Raw genomic sequence first — 17,183 nt, forward strand, 5'->3', positions numbered from 1 at the left:
ATGATACAGTTCTATTAATCTTGTTATGTATTTCTTATTTAGTGGGGGCTGAGCACATAAAATAGACTCCTTGCCCACTAACAATGATGTTGGATCAGAACTGGAACATGTATTTAGATGAGGGACTAAATACAATGAGACTGTCCAATGTTGTGCAGAAATTATTCAGACTGAACATTTTGTACCTATTGATTGAGGATATTTATAAAGTAAACTCCTGGGGGTGGGTTCTCTTGGGGCTTACTCGTAATTCCTATTCATTAGGCATGTGCATGGTCTGGGACTGCAGATATCCTTTATTCATGGTGCCAAACATTCCACGTTGAACACGCTTATCTTTAGTGAACATGGCTATTACTGGAAGGGCCTGGCACACTGTAATCACATGTTAATACTGGAGATGATTAGGTATTGTTTTGGGAATAGATGTGCTTTTCCAGGGGACCCCATTCTGTTTTATTGGAGAATAAAAACAAATCTATTTAACTCAAGTGTTCACAGATGTATTTCGTGTAATGAAATAAATAAGAGGCTTAAAGAAATAGACTCTTTTTTTTTTCTGCTTTTCCATAGGTGGAAAGAGCTGCAGGTATAGGACTACTTGCTCTGCTAGTCGACTGGTCCCTGTTTGCAGGCTACCCAGATTAAATTCAGGTAGTTCAATCATCTTATTGACACTTGGAGCTGACCCACTTGTGGCTTGTCTATGCTAGTTAGATATGTGGATCTTTAAGGTAGATTGATGGATAAATCTGTGGGTTTGGTAACCCCTGAAGTAAAAATGACTTGTAACAGCCTTGTCCCATAATCTGGAGGCTATTCAAGTTGCTTTTTCATATTAAGAAGGTCATGTTTCGTAGTATGTTTTTGGAAATGCCTTTGCAGAGGGACCTGCAGTAAGTGGTATTGAGATGATATTGTTACCATTGCACTGTTACCAGAGAAAGCTATAGAATCATAAGACTGGAAGGGACCTTGAGAGGTCATCTAGTCCAGTCCCCTGCACCCATGGCAGGTTTAAGTATTATCTAGACCGTTCCTGACAGATGTTTGTCTAATCTGCTCTTAAAAATCTCCAATGATGGAGATTCCACAACCTCCCTAGACAATTTATTCCAGTGCTTAACCACCCTCCTTCTTGTAACAACCTTTTACGTACTTGGAAACTGTTATCATGTCCCCTCTCAGTATTCTCTTTTGCAGACTAAACAAACCCAATTTTTTAATCTTCCCTCATAGGTCATGTTTTCTAGACCTTTAATCATTTTTGTTCCGCTTCTCTGGACTTTCTCCAATTTGTCCACATCCTTCCTGAAATGTGGCTCCCGGAACTGGACATAATACTCCAGTTGAGCCCTAATCGGCGTGGAGTAGAGAGGAAGAATTACTCCTCGTGTCTTGCTTACAACACTCCTGCTAATACATCCCAGTATGATGTTTGCTTTTTTTGAAACAGCATTACACTGTTGACTCACATTTAGCTTGTGACAGGTTTCAGAGTAGCAGCCGTGTTAGTGTGTATTCGCAAAAAGAAAAGGAGTACTTGTGGCACCTTAGAGACTAACCAATTTATTTGAGCATAAGCTTTCGTGAGCTACAGCTCACTTCATCGGATGCATTCGAATGAGCTTATGCTCAAGTAAATTGGTTAGTCTCTAAGGTGCCACAAGTACTCCTTTTCATTTACCTTGTGGTCCACTGTGACCCGCAGAGTCCTTTCCGCAATACTCCTTCCTAGGCAGTCATTTCCCATTTTGTATGTGTGCAACTGATTGTTCCTTCCTAAATGAAGTACTTTGCATTTGTCCTTACTGAATTTCATCCTATTTACTGCATTTCTCCAGTTTGTCCAGATCATTTTGAATTTTAATCCTATCCTCCAAAGCACTTGCAATCCTTCCCACCTTGGTATCGTTTGCAAACTTTATAAGTGTATTCTCTATGCCATTATCTAAATCATTGATGAAGATATTGAACAGAACCGGACCCAGAACTGATCCCTGTGGGACCCCACTCGTTATGTCCTTCCAGCATGACTGTGAATCACTGATAACTACTCTCTGGGAATGGTTTTCTAACCAGTTTTGCACCCACCTTATAGTAGCTCCATCTAGGTTGTATTTCCCTAGTTTGTTTATGAGAAGGTCATGCAAGACATTCAAAAGCTTTACTAAAGTCAAGATATGCCACATCTACCGCTTTCCCCCTATCCACAAGACTTGTTACCCTTTCAAAGAAAGCTATCAGATTGGTCTGACACGATTTGTTCTTGACAAATCCATGCTGACTGTTACTTATCACCTTATTGATTACTTAATTATTTGCTCCATTATCTTCTGGGTACAGAAGTTAAGCTGACTGATCTATAATTCCCCAGGCTATCCTTATTTCCCTTTTTATAGATGGGCACTATATTTTCTCTTTTCCAGTCTTCTGGAATCTCTCCCGTCTTCCATGACTTTTCAAAGATAATCGCTAATGGCTCACATATCTCCTCAGTCAGCTTCTTGAGTATTCTAGGTTGCATTTCATCAGGCCCTGGTGACTTGAAGACATCTAATTTCTCTAAGTCATTTTTTAACTTGTGCTTAGCCTCTTCTGATCCTACCTCATTTTCACTGGTATTCACTATGTTAGATGTCCAATCACCACCAACCTTCTTGGTGAAAACCAAAACAAAGAAGTTATTAAGCACCTCTGCCATTTCCACATTTTCTGTTATTATTTCCCCCCCACTTATTGAGTAACATACCTAAACTGTCCTTGGTCTTCCTCTTGCTTCTAATGTATTTGTAGAATGTTTTCTTGTTACCCTTTATGTCTCTAGCTAGTTTGATCTCATTTTGTGTCGTGGCCTTTCTAATTTTGTCCCTACATACTAGTGTTATTTGTTTATATTAATCCTTTGTAATTTGACCTAGTTTCCACTTTTTGTAGGACTCTTTTTTGATTTTTAAATCATTGAAGATCTCCTAGTTAAGCCAGGGTGGTCTCTTGCCATACTTCCTGTCTTTCCTATGTAGTGGGATAGGTTGCTTTTGTGCCCTTAATAATGTCTGTTTGAAAAACTTCCAGCTGTCTTCAGTTGTTTTTCACCTTAGTCTTGCTTCCCCTGGGATCTTACCTACCAACTTCTTGAGTTCGCTAAAGTCTGCCTTCTTGAAACCGATTTCCTTTATTTTGCTGTTCTCCCTCCTACCATTCCTTAGAATCATGAACTCTATCATTTCAGGTTCACTTTCACCCAAGCTGCCGTCCACTTTCCAATTCTCAACCAGTTCCTCCCTATTTGTCAAAATCAAATCTAGATTTGATTAGATTAGATACTAGCCGCTCCCCTAGTAGCTTTGTCTATCTTCTGAAATTAAAAATTGTCTCCAATACATTCCAAGAATTTGCTGGATAATCTGTGCCCTGCTGTGTTGTTTTCCCAACAGATGTCTGAGTAGTTGAAGTCCCCCATCACCACCAAGTCCTGGGCTTTGGATGATTTTGTTAGTTGTTTAAAAAAAGCCTCATCCACCTCTTCTTCCTGGTTAGGTGGTCTGTAGTAGACCACAACATCACCCTTGTTTTTTACCCCTTTTATCTTTACCCAGAGACTTTCAACAAGTCTGTCTCCTATTTCCATTTCAATCTCAGTCCAAGTGTATACATTTTTAATATATAAGGCAACACCTCCTCCCTTTTTTCCCTGCCTGTCCTTCCTGAGCAAGCTGTATCCATTTATACCAATATTCCAGTCATGCGTCTCTGTGATGCCAACTATGTCATAGTTGTGTTTATTTACTAGCATTTAGAGTTCTTCCTGCTTATTCCCCATACTTCTCGCATTAGTATACAGACATCTAAGATACTGATTTGATTCCCCCCCCGAGTTCTATCTTATCTCTCCCTTGTCCCTGCTATAACAGCCCATGCTCCCCCCAAATTCTGAACCTTCTCCCAGGTCTCCACATTCTTGACTTACCTGTGGGCTTTTGTCACCTGCCCCCCTTCGAACCTAGTTTAAAGCCCTCCTCACTAGGTTAGTCAGACTGTATCCAAATATGCTCTTCCCCTTCCTTGATAGGTGGACCCCATCTCTGCTTAGTAGTCCTTCTTCCTGGAACAGCATCCCGTGATCAAGGACGCTGAAGCCCTCCGGGCGACACCATCTTCACAGCCAGGTATTCACCTCCAGGATGCATCTGTCTCTGCCTAGGCCCCTACCCTTGACCGAAAGGATTGAAGAGATAAGCACCTGCACTCCCAACTCCTTCACCCTTACTCCCAGAGCCCTGCAGTCACTTCTGATCTGCTGAGGATTATACCTCACAGTATCATTAGTTCCCACATGGATGAGTAGCATGGGGTAGGAGTCAGAGGGCCGGATGATCCTCGACAATATTTCTGTAACGTCTTGGATACGGGCCCTTGGCAGGCAGCACAGCTCCCAGGATGCCATGTCAGGGTGACAGATGGGTGCCTCCGTCCCCCTCAGAAGAGAGTCACCAAGCACCACTACCCTATGTTTCCTCCTGGGAGTGGCTGCGATCCTCCCAGCCTTGAGGGTACATGGCTTGTCCTCCTCCACCTTTGGGGGTGATTCCTCATCACTTGTTGCCAGGGCAGTATATCAGTTTTCTATCACCATGGTGGGTGGATTGGGAGTAGGGCTGGAGCACTGCCTGCTGCCAGAAATAACCATCCCCAGTGTCCTCCCTGTGACAGAGCCATATCCTCCTCCCCTGGTGGTGTGACAACAGTCCTCTGTAGCTGGATTGCCTCCTCCGCCTTGGATGTTTCCTTATGAATATTCTCGAGGAATTCCTCATGGACGCAGATGCTTCTCAGCCTAGCCACCTCTTCCTGTAGCTCTCCTACCTGCTTCCTGAGAGATTCCACCGGCAGGCACCTTTCCAACTGGATGGTCCCCCCCAGCCTGGCTTTCTGTGAGTGGGAAATGCAGGCCACAGTCTCTGCAAATCCACACCAGAATGGTTAGAGGCATCCATGGTTAGGTTGTCTGTCTGGATACAGGTGCAGGTGGAGGAGACAGGGCACTGGTGATGCAGCCCTTCTTAACCAGAGGCTGATTGAGGCTGATCAAAGATGATCAAGGATGACCCAGGGAACAAAGGCTCAAACAGTCCCCCGACACACAGTCCCAACTGACCCAGTAACTGAAATAACTGAAATAACCTGAAAGAGAAGGAAACACACAAACAGCCAAACAAACTCACTCACCCCAAGGTTAGTTTAGTTTTGAAAGGCTGCTACCATTACTGCCCCTGCCTCTGCCCCCCACCACCCCCACCATGCATTTAGTTTGGCTGAGACGAGAAATATTTTGGCATAGCTTTTTTAGATGTCAGCTGAATTGGTTCTAATGTGATGAGGTATAGTGTATAGTTTTGGATTAAATTAATTTTCATTACTATTTATTTTTTCCTCTTTAAAATTCAGTTTGTTTTGTCTCTTTGAGCCATTTCATGCACATTAGAATCTGATTTTTAGTGTCTAAAACAATTGCTCTGCCATTCAGGAAAACATCTAAATCGCTGTGTAGAGTATGTGTTTGTTACTAGCAGTCCAGAATTGTTTATAGAAAATTTTAGCAGCAGCAAGATCTAAACAAAGATGGTCAGGACCTTACACAGTTCTCCAGGGTTTTATGAAAGCCTTTAGTAATTAAACCATCAGAAATAGTAGTTGATGTAGACTTTACCTAGTCCTGTGTCTTTCCTATAGATAATGCATTTTAATTTATATTCACTATCGCCTTCAGATTCCATTCAGATCATTCTACCAAATGTAGATGTAATGTGTGTAATGCTATGATAAATGTAAAATACGAATCATTGTCAGTAGTTGCCATGCATTCTGTATTGTCTTAATTGTATGACAGACTTTCAGCTATTGCATAGTACACAGGGTTTCAAACTTTGTATTCCCTTGATTTCTCTCCCATTCCTATTAAACCCTTTTCTAGAGGTTGGGAAATATTCTCAAGGAATAACCTATTTGTATACAAAGTTGGAACACAAACAAACAGTTCCAAGAGAACTATGTAATGCCCCAATAATAAACGATAAACCAGTGTTAGAGACTCTGGGATATATCCTTAGCTGGTGTAAATCTGATTGAGTGAGTGATGCCAATTCATATCAGCTGAGGAGCTGACTGTTAAACTGCATCACATCAAAAAAGCTGAATCATATAACAGTATCTTAAATTGAAATGTACTCTTTTCTTTTTATTTACTTTGTAATTCTCAGTTCAATCTGAGGGAACTGCAGCTACCCTGTTAATTTTCTCTACCAGATTCTGTTGTTTTTTTCAAGAGTTTTTAACCTGGCATTTTGTTTTCTTCTTTGCTTGTCCACCAGCATCACTGATTGATGTCTGCACTATGCTGAGATTTGTGCCAGCAGAGAAGCTCACATGTTGAGGTTTTTGGCTAGTCCTCCAAAAGTGGTGGTGTTAATTTTGTTTTTGAAACAAACACTGATGTAATGGTAGATTATTTTTTTTTAAAAATCAATATTTTAAAAAATCTTATATTTTTATAGCTCCTTTTATCCGAAAGGATCTCAGAGCCTTTTACAAACTTCCCTAGCAGATACGCAAACTGTGAAGAGATCAGTTCATCCACAACTGAAATGCAGCCACATCAGGGGTGAAACAAAGTAACCGTTTAAAGTGCCCATCAACATTGAACAACAAGAGGCTAAGAAGTGGAAAAACAATTTTTCCAGTTGAAATTTCAGAGGAATATAGCTAGGCAAAGATATAATCATGAGTCTTAGAATTTGTCGAGGACACTAGAATAAGGACCCACCCCTGACTTTATGAAAACTGCCGTGGGATCTTTAACTACTGCAAATAATCAGGACCTTTCTTTTGTCTTATTTGAAAGACTGCATCTCTAGCAGTGCAGTATGCCCAGTAATCCCTTGAAGGGGCATTTATTTAGTACTGACTAAAGGGAAGATTGCCTTCTGTTGAATTATCACTTTACAATCCAGAAAATAAACCCAAAAGTCAGAATGTTATGGTTGATAGGATTTGACATCTAAACTACTTGAGAGTGTAACTAAGTCATGAGTCATGAATTTTACAGTAGTATTACAAAGTTATATTACAGTCCAAATATTTTACAGTCATCACAATACAGTTACAAATTCAAGTTAAAGGTCTCAAACATTAGTGTCACAGATATTCAGGGTGTTTCAACCCACAGTTTGAGAACCACTTAAAGGAAAGACTAATACAATGGAAAAATAAAAGGTCTGGTCTCTTAGCTGCAAATGCAATAATTACAATTTCAAAAATTTTACTGGAATAAGGGCTTCAGTAAGGTTACTTTTAAATTGCAGCAGCTTGCATTGCGGTGCCAGGTTTGCTTTGATGTTCAAGCAGCGTGTTGGCTGCGTGCATTTTGTTCATTACCTTCAAGTGCTTCAACCTGTGTCTGAGTGAAAAATAGAATAAAATGTATTTGAGAAGAGTTCTAAGGATTTGTGTAATTCATATTAATGCACTTTATAATTATAGCAGGCTCCTAGTAGTACCCACTGTAGTAAAGGTTTGCATTAAAACACCATGGTTTTTACATATTAATAATTTTCTTGTTGTACATATATAACCAGATATTATATTCAATACATTTCAGAGAGGTGGAAGTTTAGCACTAAAGAGTAAGCAAGATGCTGCTGTTACTTTCAACATCCACATACTGAATTATTGATGACTGATTTAGTGTGGAGGAAGGCAGGGTAGTCGGTTCTATCATATACTTTATTGTGTGACTTTGGGTAAGTCATTTAATTTCTCTGTCTCTGTTTTCTCCTCTGTAAAATGTGGATACTTCTCCAACCATAGTACGTTGTGAAACTAAAATAATTAGGATCAAGGTTGTTGGAAATTTTCATGTGGGGCTCTGTATTGTATAAACACAAAATATAGTTACTGAGCCAATATGAACCAATTCTTGCTGTCCTCGTTCAAGAAAAACTATCCCTGAAACCATGGAAGTTTTGCTAGAGTCAGAGAGAAAGAGTGAGTGTACTGAATGGAGACTGAGTTAATGATTGGAAGATTTGGCTCACTAGTCGTTCTTAGACCGGTTGCCCATGTTTGATCAAAAGGGAGTGAGAAATAAAATGAAACATCACTTAAGCCTGTTAAAAATGAGAATTTGTTTCCTTTTTAAAATCATCATAGAACTTTTCTGGTTTTGAAAAAGCAGAATTTGAATAAAGTATATGTGCAGAAGTTGCTCATACTAGGTGTACATGTTAAACAACAGACAGTGAGAAAGCACTCTTCATTATCCCATCCCAGTACATTTTATAGAATACAGGACATCTGTGTACAAAGATAGAGCCATATTCTTATCTTAGTTACACTATTGTAAACTGGGAGTAACTGATTGGAATGAAAGGATTTACTCTTGAGCCATGGCATTGTAACTGAGTTCAGAATTTGGCTCATAATTACAGTTGCAAAAAATTAATAATGGAAAGTTTCGCCTAACAACCATGTCTTCAGCTGTTGTATAAAAGTCATCCCTGAACTTCATCAGCAGAGTGCACAAACCGTACATACTCCGAAAAGACTCCAGCACCTATCATTCATAATCTGTATTTTGCTTCTGTTAATCTAAGCACATTCTGTGGCAGAAGGAGAACACAGAAGTATAAAAGAATGCTGAGCTGCCGTGGGGCCCACTGAAACATAAAGCACTCCTGTAGATGAGAGAGTAGAAACTAGCAAGCTTATCAAAAAGTTTAGGTTTTCAAACTAACCAACTCTTCTTACTGGTAGATCATCCAGCTCAGCTATCATATGAATGCTCTCGAGGCTGTGGGAGAGCACTCTAAGACGCGCCCGTTCTGCTTAGTTTGTCTGTAGTAGGAAGCCACAGCGCAATAGTTTTATTGCACGTTATCAGAGAGATGGGGTTATGATAGCAAGCCTTATAAAAACAGATGGGGCATAAAGAACGAGGAGGACTTGTGGCACCTTAGAGACTAACCAATTTATTTGAGCATAAGCTTTCGTGAGCTACAGCTCACTTCATCGGATGCATGCAGTGGAAAATACAGTGGGGAGATTTTATGTACACAGAGAACATGAAACAATGGGTGTTACCATACACGCTGTAAGGAGAGTGATCAGGTAAGGTGAGCTATTACCAGCAGGAGAGAAAAAAAACCTTTTCTAGTGATAATCAAGGTGGGCCATTTCCAGCAGTTGACAAGAACGTGTGAGGAACAGTAGTGGTGGGGGGGAATAAACATGGGGAAATAGTTTTACTTTGTGTAATGACACATCCACTCCCAGTCTTTATTCAAGCCTAATGTAATGGTGTCCAGTTTGCAAATTAATTCCAATTCAGCAGTCTCTCGTCGGAGTCTGTTTTTGAAGTTTTTTTGTTGAAGAATTGCAACTTTTAGGTCTGTAATCAAGTGACCAGAGAGATTGAAGTGTTCTCCGACTGGTTTTTGAATGTTATAATTCTTGACATCTGATTTGTGTCCATTTATTCTTTTATGTAGAGACTGTCCAGTTTGGCCAATGTACATGGCAGAGGGGCACTGCTGGCACATGATGGTATATCTCACATTGGTAGATGTGCAGGTGAACGAGCCTCTGATAGTGTGGTTGATGTGATTAGGCCCTATGATGGTATCCCCTGAATAGATATGTGGACACAGTTGGTAATGGGCTTTGTTGCAAGGGTAGGTTCCTGGGTTAGTGGTTCTGTTGTGTGGTGTGTGGTTGCTGGTGAGTATTTGCTTCATGTTGGGGGGCTGTCTGTAAGCAAGGACTGGCCTGTCTCTCAGGATCTGTGAGAGTGATGGGTCATCCTTCAGGATAGGTTGTAGATCCTTGATGATGCGCTGGAGAGGTTTTCGTTGGGGGCTGAAGGTAATGGCTAGTGGCGTTCTCTTATTTTCTTTGTTGGGCCTGTCCTGGAGTAGGTAATTTCTGGGTACTCTTCTGGCTCTGTCAATCTGTTTCTTCACTTTAGCAGGTGGGTATTGTAGTTGTAAGAACGCTTGATAGAGATCTTGTAGGTGTTTGTCTCTGTCTGAGGGGTTGGAGCAAATGCGGTTGTATCGTAGAGCTTGGCTGTAGACAATGGATCGTGTGGTGTGGTCTGGATGAAAGCTGGAGGTATGTAGGTAAGTATAGCGGTCAGTAGGTTTCCGGTATAGGGTGGTGTTTATGTGACCATCGCTTATTAGCACTGTAGTGTCCAGGAAGTGGATCTCTTGTGTTGACTGGTCCAGGCTGAGGTTGATGGTGGGATGGAAATTGTTGAAATCATGGTGGAATTCTTCAAGGGCTTCTTTTCCATGGGTCCAGATGATGAAGATGTCATCAATGTAGCTCAAGTAGAGTAGGGGCATACTCTTTTATCAGATATGTGAACTTGTCTCTGTTTCTTGTTTTGTCGGGGGGTTTTCATACTTTGAATAGTTTCTGGATGGATGTGTGTGTAGGTATGTAAAGTAGTCCTGTGCCACCAAAAGTTCTTCGACTGCTTCTGGGTAGATTAAACATTTTCTTTATCAGAATTGGAGCCAATGTTTTACTTAATCATATGAAAACAAACTTCACAGGTAAGAAATAACGCTTTTGTTTGATTTTTTCTCCCCATCCCCGGGGATGATTCAGTTATATATATTTTGTATTAATTATCTTAGTCAAAGGTGTATATAGAGATTTCCCACCTAACGTTGTCAAGGATTTGGCATATTGGACTGGTGTTCAGCTTTTCACATAGCCAGTTAACCTGGAACATGTTATTTGCAGATTTTGACTTTATGCAACCCTACTGGGTTCATCAGCATTTGGCCCTGTATTTTTATTTTTTCTCAATCCTTCCTTTTATTTAATCTGTATTCAGGGCTTGATCCAGAACCCATGGAAGTCAATGGGACTCTTTCCAATTCTATTGGCATGACATCAGTAGATTTGGATCAGTCACTCAGAGCATGCTTCTGTTCTTGTAAACTAGAAACAAACACAACAGTAAAATGTCCAGAACAGGCTGCACAAACAGTGCCTTCCTTGTACTGCACTGTTCCTTCGGAAGAAAAACCTTAAGAGCATTGCCTCTTCAGCACTAGTAGCTTGGGTGACAAAGGCTTTGAGACGCCTGAGGTCACTTTCAAATGAGTTAATGAAAATCAGATGTAACTACTGCCATATACTGAATTATTCTACACTGGTATATTCAAAGCCATGAGCCTCTGCAGGATTCCTATTGTTTTAGGCACCGTAACCTTGGTGATTAATGTAGTGTTACATAGCGTTGAGCTCATGGAGACTCCTTCAGATGGAGAACAACAAATGTTAGCATTGTTTTATTTAAATAGTATTGGGCCCTGGATATATAAAGTCAATGAAGCACAGGTTAAGTAGCTATTTTATAGCCAAGACTTCCCGGTTGGGTTGTTCTGGGGCTTCTGACCTACTTTGTGATTCTTTACCTGAAACTGTCCCATACCCCTAAAATGGAAAACTTAACTAATATTTCATAATCAATGGTTTTTAGAGTTACAAAAGCTACGTATTGTATAAGTCCCAGCAGTCCTTTCTCAGAGTTACAGTGGCATAATACTCCAGTCAGGATCTATTCCAGCGGCACCACCTACTGGTAAACTCATCAGTACAAACACTTTGCTATTAAAGGGTTATATAAATTAATAATACAATTATGTATTCCACTGAGGAACTTGAATTGTCTTAGAGCACATCTTGGTAAAAATGAAATTAGTGTAGCGTTGTTGTTCTGAAAAACTCTGGATAATATATTATATGCAGTCTATCTTCTGGACCACTAATGAAGCCAAAACAGTTTTACTGAACATTCAGATGTAACATCAGTAGGAGATTTGGAAGACAACATGGAAAGAAACTCCCATCTTCCAGATACACCTACACCAAAAAGGGACTGAGAAAAGAAACTGCCTCTGAACATCTGGAATCTATTTGTTCCCTTTTTTTTTCTTTTTGTTTGTTTGTTCATTTTCCCTTCTTTATGCTTTCTCTTCTCCTGCACTCCTGGGAGACATAGGTCTTTGGATTAGTAAATAGTTTCTGTGCAGAGCTGCAACACTTATTTTATTTTAGTAAGTTAAACATCATGCTGCTAAACTTCGATTAAAACTGTGTATCTTCTTTTTCCATTCTTCCTGCCCAACAAACTTGAGGAGTAGGATTTCAGTTGAAGTTAGAGTGGTCAATTAAATGTCAGATAATGTAAATCCTGATTGAAAAGGTGATCTTAAGTGTAACGATATTAAGGACACTGACCTAAATTTATTAGTGCTCCTGTGTTGCTGTTTTACTGCAATTGATACAACAAGGTATACTGAAACAGTAATAAAACATACCCACAAATCCTTTGTAAATGCGATGAATGAAAAATGGATTTTGATATCTGTTCCATGAGTTTGAGGGGAATGTGTTTTTCCCAAAGCAGTATCTGCATAATTCCAACTGCATATTTTTATCTTTAGTTAATTTGCAAAACAAAACACAATATTAAGTGTCAAAATCTGATCCAAAATCAGTGGGATTTTATCATTGATTTCATTAAGACCATGATTTGACCTGAAATTAATCCTTATGAAATAGTTGCCTCACTGCATGCTAAAGCTACCACTTAAGTAGTGATAAATGGAGGCAGGTGCTCTTATTTAGGGAATCTGGAGTGAACCAAGAAGCTGTCCACTATGGTTATTTACAGATCCTCAACTTACTCCAGAAAATAAGGCTCAATTCAGTATATCCAAACAATATTTTAGTAGAACATCATAGTTGTCAGTTTTTTGCTCAGTGCCTACTGTCAGTAGCTCCTGTCTGCAGAGCTCTCCTTCTCTTCTCCCCAGAGAGATCCTGAGGGAAGGTTGTTGAAGTGATGCTGCATGCCCTTTTGTGAGGTGAATCCCCTTCTCTACAGGCACATAGGGACAGATGTTTTTGATTTGATTTAATTGATTTTGTTATCCATTGATTTCAGTACCAACTCGCTTAGGAGCCTACTGGGATTTTCCACTGTGCCTGTCTGCATCTTTAGGCATTAAATACATTTGAAAATCTGGCCTCTGAGTCAGGGATGGGTAATATACAACTCTGTCCTACTGCGTGACAGCCTCTGGCCCAAAGTCTTCAATCACAATAAACACTAGCCCAGTGGAACTCTTTAATTAAAAAAGAAAAGCTACACATGCAGTCTTATATTAGATGAGGATAATAGTTAATTGGTAAAAGAAGTTTATTGAATGAAGGGCTAAACATTTGGGAATGGTACTGTTTGAATTTGGGCTGTCGGGCTGCCTAGGAACTAATACCCCTTTGCTTCAGAGCTCAGATTGAAAATATATTTCCTTGCTGCGCCAGTAGTCACTGACTGACATACTCCTTATCCAGTCAGAAAGCAGCTACTTTGTCTCCCTCGCCACTACCAAGCCGCTAAGACTTTACTGCATATATGGTGTCATGGGATAGCACTGAGGACAGAAGCAGCTCACGCAAAGCAACTCCCAGTCTACAGCGGGAAAGCCTGCCTAAATGGTACTTCCACAATAAGTGCAGTCACATGCTACAGTGAAGCACAGACATCTGCTGTGCCCAGTGCTGGTGGAAATTGGAGGAATTAGGTGTGGGAGAGAGGGAAACTCTGGTCACTGGCACCACAGCCCAGCTTTTGTATTGTCCCCCATTTACTATTGCCAGAGCCCGGACGCTGTTTGTACCTTCGTAGGGGCATGCACATGTCTTGCTTATGGTTAGTACTCAGTGAGCAGCCAATGGAGTGATATAACAACCGTCTATCCAAAGGGCCCCCTGCAAGACAGCCTTCATTCTAATGTGACTTTCTTTGTTCCAGAGTGCACACTTTGTAAGATCCAGCTTTGTGGAGACTCTGGGGTTCTGGGTAAATATTTTACTGTGTCCCTCTTTTGTTGTATGGGGGGACAAGCTTTCGAGCTTACACCGAGCTCTCCTTCAGGTCCTCTGTGTAAACTCCAAAGCTTGTCTCTCTCACCAACAGAAGTCGGTCCAATAAAAATATTACTTCATCCACCTTGTCTCTCTAATACCCTGAGATCAACATGGCTACAACAATTCATAAATTAATGACTGATGTTAAATAAATAACATAAAAGCATTTAAGAAGCAAACGGGTCTTAAAATGGTAAACAGATTGTAATCATGTCTAGCTTATCAGGTGTCCATCCATTTTCCACATTGGGATCATGGTAGATCTAAGTTTCCTATAACTCCCCTTCATTCCACTCCCCACCAAGACCACTTGGGTTTGGGTGGCATGATGTGTTCCCTTAACTCACAAAACTGTTCACCCCCTCTCCTTTGGGGGGAGACACTCTTTCAAAGCTGCTCTGTCTGTTTGATCACTCCCCTTCTCAGAGATGAAGTCACTTTTTACCTGTTTATAGCCCTTTGATCTCTGAGCTTCTGGCACTAGCAAAACTGCTTTGCGATCTTAGGCTGGAGCCTGGAAATAGTCCATTGTCCTGTAGTTGCCCACCAAATGTCGTTGGGAGGTGGCTTATCTAGACCTCTGTGTTGCCTTCCTGCTTTTTTTCCCTATTAAGCTAGACCAATACATTTATACTAGAAAATGTAATAACTCAGTATAACTATACAATAACTCTACCTCACTGACCAGGTCACATACAGTATTCATAAAATTATTATAGACCAGTATATTCTTAGCATAGCATAATAATCTTATATTATTATATAGCAGCTCCACGCCTGCCACAGTGATCAAACGGAGTTAAGCTTTGTTGCCCTCTGCTTTAATTACAAACTGTATGTCTCTATTCATCACTTGCTGATGTGGGAAGCACCCATTTGGTTACCCAGACCTTTTTCTGTTTTCTTGGAGCTCAGCACATGGGATCCCAAGTCTGATATGTAATTAGTGAGGAAATGCATCTAAAATGTGACAAAAGATTAGCACCTGAACCTTGCTATTTTTTGGCAAGAGGGTTACAATTATACCATTAGCAAACACCTCTGCGCTATTCCTGTATCATGTATATTGATTTTACATTGGTGTAATTTCATTGACCACAAGAGCAACTGTCCAAACTCAAAGTTTCTAATTCAGAAACTGATACGTTCAGGTCCTAGTCCAAAGTCCACTGAAGTCAGTAGAAAGCTTCACATTTACTTTTTGATCAGCCCCTTCCACAATATGGAAAAAGCTGTTTAAATCTCACAGTTGCACTCAACAAATGTGAGATCTGACCTTGCAGTTTTTACTCAAGGAAAAAAAAAATCCCAGTGAAGTTGTGTTGTAGCAACCAGGCAAGGTACTAGCAAACTTCAACAGGACTTTATTTTTAAAGTGGATATCTCTTTACCAAGCTGCTGCTGCACCCTCGGTAGCTCTCACTCTGCCTCCTCAACTCCACCCCCTCCTTCCTGTTTCCTGTCCTTTCAGACTCCCAACAGCCAGTGCTCCCAGTTCTAATAATTACAAGCAGCATCTAAACACCACAAGTTGGTAGGATTTTTGTCCAAGCAAGTACTGAGGGTTTGAACTCTACACTTTTTGATTTCTAGTGGTATGAATAGTAATGAGCCAAATTTTAAAGTCCTTACCCAGGAAAAAAATCCCACTGGAGATTTTGCCTGGGTTAAGGATGTTATTTAGAAAGAAGCCCCTCCCCTTACCCAGGGGCTTAGGGCCCATTACAATTAAAAGTCAGTAACAGGTGCATTGATGACAGTATAACTTTCACTACAGAGCAGATTTTAATTGAAGATTTGTTCTGGGAAGACCAATGAAGTGTACTTAATTTGGCTTTGTGGGGAGCGACTATGTCAGAATGCCAGAGAAACTGCTGAATTACCAGAATTTAAAGATTAGATAAAGCGGCCACTATTGGGAGGATAAACCATTGCTTAATAAGCAAAGCTATGAATAATCTTTCTAATTACTTAATATTACCACGACTACTACTTAAAATTACTGCCATAAAGATGCACCCCAATGAGGCAAGTAGTTTCAAATCAAGAACAGATAATTTCTGGCTATTTTGGATTGGATAATGTTAAAGGAATCCATAGAGAAGATTGAGCAGATTGTCGATAAATAGCAAAAGAATTTACATGGGATTAATTTTTAAAAATATTTAAATTACAAATAAAATAGTCAGACATGGCTATAGAAAAATCCCTATGACTCTAGAGTGGTCAGATTTTTAGAGCAGGTTGAAATCAAGAAATTCTGCAAAACAGATATTTATTGTGAGGCTTGGATTCAGACTGAATGGCCACATCAATTCATGGAGTGGAAATCGCTTGTGGACTCAAAAGCTGAAGGAGTGGGGTGGGAGAAAAGCTACAATTCTGGGGATATATTCCAGTTGCTTCTTGTGAAGGTGTACGAGGAGAAAGAAGGCCCAACTAGCTCTCTCTTGTCTCTATGTAGCTTGTGCAGGGGACAGCCAGAATCCTGGTGCTTGGGTTCCCCAGAATGCAATCAGTAGTGCCAACCATAAGCATTCAAAAATCATGAGGTTGTCTCACAAATAATTTTTAAAAGTGTTACTCTTATTTGCCTTCTGGATTCTGAGCCTTTAGGGAATGATCAGGTCATGGTTTTAAGGTTTTCTCTGCTACCACAAAGGCTAGAAATTAACTCTTCTTTTTAAAATTGAAAGTTGAGATTATCACTTTGTCACTTGAATCCTGGAACTGGGGCTTTCAGAAAAACACCAAATACAGTGTGACCTGTGATTAAAATCATGACAGTTGGCAACAGTGCACAGTATGCAAACCATAGTGATGTCAGCAGTGCTTGATGCCCCCAAAAGTTGAGCATATCCAATGGATGACCCCTTTCTGCACTGGCTGGCAGTTACGCCTTCCTTAAATGCAGCATTTTCTTCTTTCATGTGTGCTCTCCCAATGCCCAGAGACATACTGCCTGTCTCTGTCCTCTGGCCAGTGACTCGCCCAACCCCTTGTTCAGTGCCTCTCCTGAGCTCCCCCCACCAAAAAGAGGGTTTCCAAATTCTTGCAAGATAAATGGATCAAATCATTCACTTAAGAGGCATACTCAATAGCAGAGACCAATGCCCAGAAAATGCTAAATGTACGCATATAAAAACACTGGCATGTACTCAGGGCAGCTGGCC

The 17,183-nt window shown here is 40.4% G+C and overlaps 1 protein-coding gene across 4 annotated transcripts in view; it reads left to right on the forward strand.

Moving 5' to 3' along the window:
* Positions 1-17,183, forward strand: part of PRKCE (protein kinase C epsilon) — a 502,197-nt gene that overhangs the window by 182,402 nt on the left and 302,612 nt on the right. For 2 of the 4 annotated variants that reach the window (XM_074949371.1, XM_074949372.1), the window contains exon 3: positions 574-654. The exons of the other annotated variants lie outside the window; for them this stretch is intronic. In XM_074949371.1, the coding sequence (XP_074805472.1) occupies positions 574-654 (81 nt within the window). The remainder of the gene's footprint in view (positions 1-573; positions 655-17,183) is intronic. 4 annotated transcript variants of the gene reach the window in all.

Source organism: Natator depressus, chromosome 3 (genome assembly GCF_965152275.1).
Source record: "Natator depressus isolate rNatDep1 chromosome 3, rNatDep2.hap1, whole genome shotgun sequence".
Classification (NCBI taxonomy): domain Eukaryota; kingdom Metazoa; phylum Chordata; order Testudines; family Cheloniidae; genus Natator; species Natator depressus.